We start from the raw sequence: 11,403 nt of genomic DNA, 5'->3' as shown, positions 1-11,403 counted from the left end.
TCCATTGTACTTTTATATACTATATAACTATATATTTCACTTGTTTTATCACTAATGGCGTTCAATACATCCAAATACAGCAGTTTGGCATAATTTTCAGAGCCAGGGTCCTCTCAGAGCCTGTTTCTGGCTCTCATCCATGGGATTTTCTCGTCTGTATTCCAGTTGCTGTGTGTGTATGGAGGTCTAGCTCAGCCTATCATCGGTCGATTTCAGTCTATGAGCCCTCCTTCGACGCGTCAGAGTCTCGGGAATGCACTGGGAGTAGACTGGTGTTGATTGACAACTTTTAGCCAGTAAAAATCGAAAAAGCGCCGCGCATCCCAGAGCCTGAAATTCTATTCGCCAAAAGTCTGACCCCCTACCCCCGGGTCCCACAAGTTAGGTTGACCCCCCATTCTATAGGAAACAGATGAGAAACAGACAGGATGTATGTAGCAACAATGTTTTTAGCCGCCAACCGGGGAATTGTGCCGTTCTTTTCGTGATTCTTCGTAAAAGTGAGGAGCTGCTCAGAGTTTGTTCGGTGAAGCGGTTTGTTGTTCTCGCATTTGTTTGCTCACAGCGTTGTACTGGTTTGACGGAGAGAAATTCTGAAGATATCTCTGGATTCTCGGTCAAATGCTCTTGCTTTCTGATGTATTGATCAGCCATGCTAGTCATTAGCATTTTGTTCAGAGCCCTCTCCGGAGTGAGTAGGTCGCCGACTCATGGCGAAAAATACGTGATATTGTGGTACATTTTCTACTTGATTATATTAGTTGTGTATAATTGTGTTTAGAGTGTGAAAAAAGTGACTTCCATGGGCGTGTTGCCCAGAAGGTGCTGTTTAATCTGGTATATAATATGTGCATATGCATTATATTTGCTCTTGATATGTACATTTTTTCGACGGTATATGCTACCCCCTCTGAGCCCGAGAGCCCCCAAATTTGGGGGCGTCGTGCAGAAAAGGTTTTAAAGACAAAGTTTATCCTCCTTTCTTTGTTAATAAAGAGTTTAATCTCACGGTTGTTCAGTACATCCGTGCGTTATAGTTCCAGTAAGAAGTCCTTCTCGATTCATGGATGCCAGTGAAGACAGTCGAGCCTCCCTAGTTGTATTTCTTGAATACGTTTTAATGCGTTTGAGGCTGAAAATGTCCGCTTGACAGGCAGCAGATATTGGGATTGTCACCGCCCAACATGTCAATCACGTATGGCTAGGCCAGCTGCAGGCTCTGGCACGTCAAAGAATACGCCCAACATGTCAAACTAAAGATCTGATTGGTTGAAGACTATGACAATCAACAATATCGTCCCCATTCACTTAAACTGCAAAGGGATTCACTTGAGTCTGCAGGCCTCGGGCCTCTCTTCTTACCTAGAGACACAGAGGTGAAATCTGATTGGATAAAAGCTCTACTTAAAACAAGCTGCACTGGAAGCAGAGCAACTGAGGAAGACAGTAGCTGTGCAATGAGAAAATAAGATAATGGGAAAAATATTTTATAAATTATAATACATGTAGTGTATTTAAGAAAAATTATTAAATGATAAAATAGCTATAACTTTGTGATTCTGTTTAGGCCAGCAGAGAAGGCTTTGCAGGCCCTGACGGCCCGCCACTGCTTGAACTCACCTGTCTGGTTCTGCCTGCTTAATTCTTCATCTGTCCCTTGCTTGTGTTGGGGCCATGTGCTTGGCTTCACCATGTGCTTTGAGACAAAGGACATCAGGCCTTCCTATTTTGCAGAGCAACCTGGAGCCTGATTTGGGGTTGATAATGGCCAAACCCCCAATAAAACAATTTCACACACCCTTGTGAAATTCTGAGGTAGTTTGGTTGAGAGAACGCACCGCTGCTCTCATTGGACGAGACCAGGGATGCCGAGGCGGGACTTCCGGTTTCACGGCCAAAAGCGGCTAGCTCATAGATCTACTTAGCGCCCCTGAAAACTTTGCTTATCCCGCTGACGTCGTGTCGGTGAAAGGAAGCACGCAACGTTGCTGTGTTTAAAACAAAATCCCAGGTTTTAAACAGTTTTATATTCGCTGGACGAATCTACTGGACTGTTTGTTTGTTTTGTTTTTGTTTCGCTTCCTGGAAGAGGAAGTGGACAATTTTCCTGCAGAAGTGAAGAAACAGATTCTTCAGAGAGAGAGAAGCACATTTCTCCCCTCCACCAAGCCACCTTTGTTCCAGCCGCAAGGAAAGAAAGATTCCCTAACGAGCCGAAGAAATTCTCTGACGCACAGAGAGTTTTATCACCGTGCAACCTGAGTCAGCCAAGGACTCAGAAGGACCGCATTGACCGCCACGAAATCGACGCATAGTAAGGCAAATAGAGTCTGGGCAGAGTATGGTTATTGTGTTTATTATCTTGTTTGTGTTGTTTAAGTTACTGTGTAATTTTTGTAACGTGGTGTGTATATAAATCGCCGAGATTAACGACCGAGATCGTTAATGTTGTGTAGAAATTACTGTTGCCACAATCGTGTTGAGATAATTCACCGCTGGAGAGACCGGAAGTTGTTTCTCATCAGTTCAGAGGTCAGAACCGCGGTTGTGCTAATCAAAGAGTCGTCAGCTTTGTTTCTGTAGATGAGAGAGCAATCTTCCATACTCCACTATGGCGGGGAGGATCTTAATTGGTTTTTGGAGGACCTTTTTGTTTTGTTTGCTTTCTCTCTTCTTTTACTAACCCACACACGCATATAGCTTTAAGCTAATGTAGCTCCGGGGTTGCGCTAACGGCTTCAGACAAGTGTAGATAACGAGATCTCTATTGTCTACCGCCATTATAGAGCCTCATGCCATCTGGTGGTCTCGCGAGAGATGTCGCCATGTTTCAGATTACGTCATACGTTGTCTGAGCTGTTCTCCCGCCGCTCCCCCCTACACACACTGCATGCACACACACACACTTCCCCCCTTACCATAGTTTGTTGATTTTAGATAGCGTGCTCATGAATGTATAGTTGTTGTTAGTTTTAGATATTAGTTGATTAGATCATTATTATTGGAACTTAATAAACTCTGTTATACTTTAAAGCAGCTGTCTGTGATTACTTTGTGCATGTTGTTGGGAAAGAAAAGGAGCATGTCAGCATATAAGAAAACTAAATTATTGACATCAATAGAATTATTAATGTCAGTAAGATTATTAACGATTATTAATAATAACAGGGCACCACCCTGCGAACAGGGACCAATGACCAAACTATAAACTAAGTCTCATAATTAGTATTCACTTACAATGTCAATAGTCAAAGTACAATTACACATTCAGAGTGAAAGTGAAGGTTTACGTTGGAGCAACTGACCACATATCAGCTATAATCACAATACATGCACGAAGTAATCACAGACAGCTGCTCTTTAAAATATAACAGAGTTTATTAAGTTCCAATAATAATGATCTAGTCAACTAATATCTAAAACTAACAACAACTATACATTTATGAGCACGCTATCTAAAATCAACAAACTATTGAAAGGGGGGGAGTGTGTGGGTGTGTGTGTGTGCATGCAGTGTGTGTGTAGCAGTGTGTGTGTAGGGGGAAGGGGCGAGAGAACAGCTCAGACAACGTATGCCTGCTTTCGTGCACCGACGCGAGGTTGGGGGGAATAGCGATGCGTTTAGGGGGGCTCAGGCGTTTTATAGCCTCGGCATTCCTGGGCTCATCCAATGAGAGCAGTGTTGCATTTGGGTGACGAATTCACATCTGGATGTGAACTCCTTCCTAGTGGGGGGTTGGTGCTTATCAAACCAAGTCAGGATGAACCCTCGCCTGCAGAATCGGCAGGCCCAGATCTCTTTGTTTCAAAGCACATGGGCCCAACAATGTTGTATTGTGATAATAGCTGGATATGTGGTCTGTTGCTCATACTCAACACCTTTACTTTCACTCTGAATGTGTAATAGTACTTTGACTATTGACATTGTAAGTGAATACTAATTATGAGACTTAGTTTATAGTTTGGTTATTGGTCCCTGTTTGCAGGATGGTGCCCCGTTATTATTAATAATCGTTAATAATCTTACTGACATTAATAATTCTATTGATGTCAATAATTTAGTATTCTTAGATGCTGATAACTCAAACACGCTCCTTTTCATTCCCAACACTTGTTACCTCAGCCTTCTCTGTTTGCCTGGTTTTAAACCTCTACTTGCTTATCAGATTAAAGATTTTGGACTTGCTCCTAACTTGCTGTCTCGAGTTGTGCTTGTGGGTTTCTGCCTGTTCTGTGCCAGCCAGTGCTACACATTGACCTGCAAGGTGATGAAGCTGTTTGACAAGTTGTAGTTAACTTGGACTCTTAAGTTAATGTCAAGGCTAACTGACATGTCACAAAAGGCTCATGAAAAGGTTTGAAAAACAAAAACAAAAAAATCTTGTTGGATTTGTCTGACATGGTCTATCAACATCATCTCCTACATATATTTCCTTGTTGGTGATGAAAGCACAATGGACACTTTGGTACTAAGCTTGTATGGTCTCAAGTGGATGATTCAGTAGTGATGGCCGTGTTTGTGTACCAACCTCTTTCACAGCTTGGTAAGTCGCCGCTCCAGGTGAGGTCCCATTGGCACATGAGCAGCTCAGCACCCACCACCTGAAAACCAGGGTAACACTGGTAGGTCACCACGGTGCCCTGAACCAGCTCAGGGTGAGATGAACTCTTCCAGCCATTAGAGATCTCTGGAAGCTCGGGGCAGGTGTCATTACGAGCTACTTCTGCAGGTGTGTGTGTGTGTGGGGAGGGAGGGGTTAGAGAGAGAGACAGCAAGGAAGCGAGAAAGGCAAGACATTAGGAAAATGTAAAGTTTGAGTGGCATAAAGATACTAATGTCAGTCAGTCTCTGTCTGCCCAACACTTTGGTTCATAGCTGATGCTGATGGAAAGGCCCCGCCAACACAAGGGACAGCCTCTTATTGCTTACATTTGTAAGGACTGTAAAAACAAATTCCCTCCTCCTCGAGGTAGAACTCACTGATACATTCCTGATACACCAGAACAATATCAGATTTTACTCATAAATGACATTAAAGAATACCTAAACATTCTAAGAAATATACTTCACCAAAAGGGAGAAGAGAAGATGGACAGTAGAAATACAAAGCTAGAGTCGGGATGTGGGGGGCCTAGCTTAGTCCATGTGGTTGAGTTATCCATGGGCACTGCTTCTATGGCTTACCAAAGAAGTGGACTATGAAGCCGTTGCCGTAGCCGTAGACGTTGGTGGCAGGGTCAGACTGGAACTGGATGGTGAGGTCTGCTGTGGAGGTGTAGAGCTTAAATCTGGACTTTGATCCTCCATACTGACCCAGTACTTTAGCTGTAAGATCATCTCCATCATAAAAGGTCAACAGATCATTCTTCCCAATATTCAATCTGAAACGGGAGACACACACAAAATCACATCTGTGTTTAGTGTCCACTAGTATCCATGATATAAATGCAGGTCCATTTACCATTTACATCATCCACAACGGACAGCGTGGTTCCTGTTCCATTGCTCCTGAGAAATCCAGTGTCATGATAGTTATGAGACTATCGACAAGGTGAGATCTTGTGGTTCACATCACACTGAAAAATTAACTGAATTTCCCTTTTCAGAATATTCTAAAACATCTGAGACGCTATTTTCCGGCTGATGGAGACTGACGAGGAACACAAAAATCACAACGTTGACAATGAAAAACAAACATTTCTGTCTGTGAACCAACATCACGCTGAATAAGCACACTTACTTTCACAGTTTCCCTATCAAAGTATTTGTGCTGATTTGAACATAGCCTGTAAAGCTGGAAGTCTTACAAACCTCAAAGCTGTTTAAAAATGTCACCCGGGGCTAAGCTATCCCTTAGCACACTGAAGATTTAGAGCATGGAAGTAATGGCTTAGCCAGAATAAAGCAGTGACATGCTCTTTGCTGTCCCTAATTAATCACCAGCGGCTCCTGATAAAACTCATTAGCCAGCCTGAGACTGAGCTATTAATCACTATGGGAATGCCAGAAAATCAAAGGTTCAAGAGGCGTGGATTGAATCGATATATTGCAAAGCCTGACAGAGGATGAAATGTTTATTTTTGACTTTTTTGTTTTAACAAAAACAGGAGGAAATGACTATGTGAGGTAGTGAAGAGACGAGAACTTCAGTGGGTAGTGTTTGTCTTTTCACTGGCAGAATCATTAGTCTTCTGTTAGCTGTAGACACACGCGCACACACACACACGCACACACACACACACACACGTATAATTTGTATTCCTACACTTGCAAGGAACTTCCATGGAATACATTGATTCTCAAACTAACTGTAAACTTCTGATCTTAACATAACCTGACCCAGTTGACTGATATGTATTTTGGTCCTGCCTCAGAAATAAAAACAACCAACTTCAACTTCATGGGCTGCATACAGTAAACCAGTCACGTCACACACGTGGCGAAATAGACCAATACATACCACATGCTAACTGTAACTGTGTTGTAATGATGTTATATGTGCACAGTGAAAAATCACTAATTCCTTTTTTTTAAAGTTGCATTCAGATAAAATCATCCCATTTTTTATGTGGCTCAATTTTACAAGCCAGGATAAAGTGACTGAATTGCCATGTTTTCTTTTCATTTCATTGATCTATCCTGACATCAAGTTAATGTTTCCAATGAAGCAATCATGACCAATTATTACTGATGAGTAAAGTCAGTCTGGTGTTATTCTATATTTTTCCTATTATCAGCAATCAATTCCATCAAAAACAACAATGTGTTTTTTTCTCAATATTTTCTGAGATGTAGTTTTTATCAACTTTTACTCAAACAGGTGGGTGGAATTTGGTGCGCATTTGGTGTTCTGGTGAGTATTTGTGGCAGCAGGCCGGTGTATGTGGGATTGAATAAATTCAAAGTGGGATTGAATAAATTATAGTGTGTGTGTTCATGGTGATGAAGGCTCATTGACAACAACTTTTTAGTAGACACATTCTTTGAGGTTCGTATGCTACAAATAAGTAAATATTTGAAGAGTTTCAAATTCTGGAGAACTTAGAACCTGTTCAGTTGTGTCAATTTAATCCGTTTTTGTGGCCATTTCTTTTTCAGCTGACTCGATGTAAGAAGATGACATTTTGGTTGACTGCTTCTCAAACCAGGGGAACAGCTGTTCTTGAGCACAACATGACAACAAATTGGAGATATAGGTTGTGATTCAGAGATATAGAGGATTTGTTTTTTTTCAAAAGACAATGTCAAAACAATCAATCAGGAACCGCTTACAGATGAAAAATGTGTCAAAATATAAACAGTGATGTGACAACAAAATTGAAGACACATTTCTCCTGATTATTGTGACATAATTCAATATTGACGTTGTTCCAAAGTTGAGTCAAGCCTGTATCATTTCCTGTTAATACAAAATGTACTTTTCTTGCCAAAATAATATACTGTCATCATAAGTATATACTAGTCTACACTGTGGGTAAGTAGCCTGTCAAACATTCAAAAGTAAGTCTTACTTTCCCTATCTTATTCAGTGTGGCTTTGTGGCACAAGGCAGTAAAACTGCCTGTGCCAAAGCACACTGTATATTATCCATCAGGCTTAATCATAATAATAACAATCAGGTTTATCCAAAAGTTTGCCGCGCTTCTCCTCACACAGCGTTGCCAACAGTGGCGTGAAAAATATATCAAAACGTGCGGCCTAATCGGGAATAGTATGCATTCTATTTTTCGGAGAGATTCACCAAGCGGTTTTCCCGAAAATCCCGGAAAACCCCGAAAAACGGAGCAAAATGAAGTTTGGCGCGCATCTCCTCACACAGCGTTGCCAACAGCGGCATGAAAAATACATCAAAACGTGCGGCCTGATCGGGAATAGTGTGCTATCTATTTTCCGGAGAGATTCGCCTCGCGTTTTTCCCGAAAATTCCCGAAAATCCCCAAAAACTGAGCAAAGTTTCTCCATTCACTTGAATGGGGTTGCAGTGTGAAGAGAGCTAAAAAAACACTTAACTTTGGGCCCATATTGACTAGCCATACATTAACGTAGAAACATGATTCAAAGTTTAAAACGTAGACAAAGCGCTGCACTTTATGGAGCCAAATGGACATTTTGATAGCTAGCACAGTTTTCATGAAGTCACAGATTAAGTTTCAGGAAAATTTTGGGTCTGTTTCAGATTTTATAATGGGTGTGTATTGCACGGCTCGTTAAGAGTTAGAGTGAGAGCATAACCGTCAGAGTGGAGTAGGAAAATATTCTGTGATTTTTCCAAACAAATTGCTCTAGCTCCCACAATTTTTACTCTTTATACACCATTTTTGGCCAAAAAGCTTGCAAATGTTGTGCTATCGCACACAGATGTCTGTGGAATCCAACGGACTTACACATTTGGCTCAAAGAGCCACAGAGCGACATGAACTCCAACCAACTGCTCCATTAGACTCCATGTTAAATCTGACCACTCATTTCTCAAAGAAAGCAGACGGTACCAGTTTTGCATATTGCACTTGAGCTCACATTTTTAAGACCACAAGACCGCGTTTGCCAGAGTCTTATCTCTCTCACGGTATCCATATTTTATTGATTAGGCTCATGGTTTTGGTATAGAGGGCATATGTTTGACAGGTAGTTTTGTTGAAAATCACTGTTCACTCTCTCTCTTAATTAGCCTCTAACACACAGGCGCTCCAATCACCAACATGCACCCAAGCACACAAGTGTTTATATGAGCTCATTAGTGATGTTGATAAACACACAGAGGCACTGAGACACACGCACATACACTCCTCTCCCTCTATCTCTCTGTCTGTCTCTCTCTCTCTCTCTCTGTGTGTCTCTCTCATACAGTCATTCAGGTCTTGGAGACTTTTAGAGGACTCCCCCCCCATTTTAAAATAAAAGCCGCACACACATGATTTAGAGATATACGTGATGCAGCTCAGCCAATCAAATATGGGTATTCTGATAAGTTTCCTGATTCGAGTGACATTTACACACACCGCGACACAAGAGGGAGAGACGAGGAAAGACATGGCAGAGCAGGACAATAGTCATGTAAGCTGTAAATGATAAAACATAGGACAATCTCCAAATGAGAAAGATTGCCAGAGCGCGTTCTCTCTCTCTCTCTCTGTCTCTCTCTCTCTCTGGCATTGTTAGACCTCCTGTCTGCCTGTCTCTCACTCAGTCCAATCTGTCTGCCTGTCTCACTCACTCTCTCTGTCTCTCTCTGTCATTCAGGTCTTAGATATTTTTAGAGGACTTGAACCTGAATGACACTACCGGTAACATTGGCGTGTATATATATTGAGATTTCTTCGGGCAGTAGAAGCCACACTGTCAAAATTTCTTTAGGAATTTTCTAGTTTAGTTTGCTCTCTATCAAATTAATTAATTCAGTCTGTCAGCCAGTTTAATTCAATTAAGGTGATTTCAACTGAGAAGAATTCTGACTAAATATATTCCCACCGCAAAATGTCAGTGCTTGATGCATGCAGTCTCTGAAAAACATGACTCCATAAACTCAAGTTATAATCCTACAAAAGATTTCACCTAAACAACTTAAACATAATGTTAACCTTAATCCTACTCTTAAACACATCATGAAAGGGGACATCTGGAAAGCTGGCCTCACCTTGATAAGGATTTTGTCCATCTGAAGATCTAAGTCTGGTCCTCACAAGCATAGCAAAATGAGTGTGTCGTCTTCTAAACTTGTTGTGTTCCATGTTTTTTGATTGCTAAGGGATAAAGCCTCTCACCTGCTCAGAGAGCGAGGCAGATTGAGAAGTATTGTCGGCTGGCTTCAAATTTGTTTTGATTAAGCTAAACAAGGCTTTGTGCGGCTCTGCAGTGAATCTGTAGAGAAAAATCAATCACAGCCTCCATTCCCTGACACTAATTTGATTTAGTTCAATTTAAAAAAAACAGGGCTGAGTTTGGCCTGGACCATGGGACCAGCTGCCAACACATTTACCCCAACTATTCACTTTATGATCTTCTATTTCCATCTTTCCAAAAGTAAGAAATGCATGAAGAGAATGGTTGGAACTAAATAGCATAGAAGTAGGAGGAACATTAAAGTTTTTACCATTGTCACTATAGATCAAAATAAAATGTTGATTGTTGTTTGTTGTTATGGATACAAAACACGTCTGTGGGGCCATAAGGTCACTCACTAGTTTGAGACCTCCGTTTTGGCCTACCATCCACATTAAGCTGGCATTTTCCTTTTATCATCATGCCAGAGTGGAATTAAGAATCGTTACATTAAATCAATTAATGATTCTCAATCCCACTCTAGTTTGCTATAGGTCGGTTTGTATGGAAGTTAGCCCTCTACAACGGACGCAATGGAAAGGGGACACATTCAAAATGGCCACAGTTCTGACCAACCTGCTACGTTGACTTGAATGGGACTGTTCCTTCTCCAATTCTGAAAAGTTCTGTGGAAAACCTGCATTCTCTCGAACAGTCATCAGGGGGCGACTCCTCTGGTTGAAAAAAGAGGTCTGGTTGTATAGAAGTCTATGAGAAAACGATCCTACTTCTCACTTGATTTATTCCCTGAGTAAACATCTATAGTCTCAATTGTTTCAAGTCTTCTTCACTGGAGCAAATAAATGTCATATCTCCTTTATGCTTTGTGCTATTGTGATTTGTGATCAATGTTTGGTGGACATATGTAAATAATATGTCTGAGTCACTATGACAAATTTGGTGCAATTTGGCCATTAGGTTCCGCTGTAGCATCATCATCTAACTATAAAAGAAGACATCTCTGTCTTTGTAAGCATGTGTGTCCTCCACATATCTCCAGAACCGTTCATCTGATCCACTTTACACTTAGCGGGTGTGTTGCCGAGGACCCAAGTTGGATTGTTCTTTTAATATTGCAGACTAATAACCACTTTAAAAGTTACTTAAGTTTAAAAGGCCAATGCTTTTCCATCCAGAAGCAGTGGACAGTAGTCTTAATTGTGTAGGTGGTTTAATTTAATTTACTGCCCTTACTTTCACTTTAATCAAACATTTTACTCCCTCCTATTTCATTTGAAGGCCATCCATAAAAGTCATTTGATACACTGTTGTGATAATGTCCCTCCTGCCATTACACAGATGGAGCAGGAGATATGTGCGTGTGTGCACAGGTGTCTGTGTGGACCTTGTTAAAGGCCTCATACAGTTGTGTGAAAAAGTGTTTGCCCCCTTCCTGATTTCTTATTTTTTTGCATGTTTGTCACACTTAAATGTTTCAGATCATCAAACAAATTTAAATATTAGACAAAGATAACACAAGTAAACACAAAATGCAGTTTTTAAATGAAGGTTTTTATTATTAAGGGGGAAAAAAAATCCAAACCTACATGGCCCTGTGTGAAAAAGTGATTGCCCCCCCCCCT

General features: G+C 41.1%; 1 protein-coding gene across 4 annotated transcripts in view; it reads right to left on the bottom strand.

Annotated features, from left to right (window-relative positions):
• Positions 1–4,077: 4,077 nt before the first annotated feature.
• Positions 4,078–11,403, bottom strand: part of LOC116397212 (seizure protein 6 homolog) — a 249,613-nt gene continuing 242,287 nt past the window's right edge. For 2 of the 4 annotated variants that reach the window (XM_031872441.1, XM_031872442.1), the window contains exons 10-11: positions 5,186–5,382; positions 4,087–4,724 (exon numbers count right to left, since the gene is read on the bottom strand). In XM_031872441.1, the coding sequence (XP_031728301.1) occupies positions 4,486–4,724; positions 5,186–5,382 (436 nt within the window). In that variant the 3' untranslated portion in view covers positions 4,087–4,485. Of the gene's footprint in view, positions 4,725–5,185; positions 5,383–11,403 lie in introns of all 4 variants that reach the window. The other 2 variants (XM_031872444.1, XM_031872443.1) reach the window with 2 other exon arrangements.

The sequence above is a fragment of the Anarrhichthys ocellatus genome, unplaced genomic scaffold (genome assembly GCF_004355925.1).
Source record: "Anarrhichthys ocellatus isolate YVR2014 unplaced genomic scaffold, GSC_Weel_1.0 scaffold64, whole genome shotgun sequence".
NCBI lineage: Eukaryota > Metazoa > Chordata > Actinopteri > Perciformes > Anarhichadidae > Anarrhichthys > Anarrhichthys ocellatus.
This window is presented reverse-complemented; position numbering and strand designations above follow the sequence as displayed.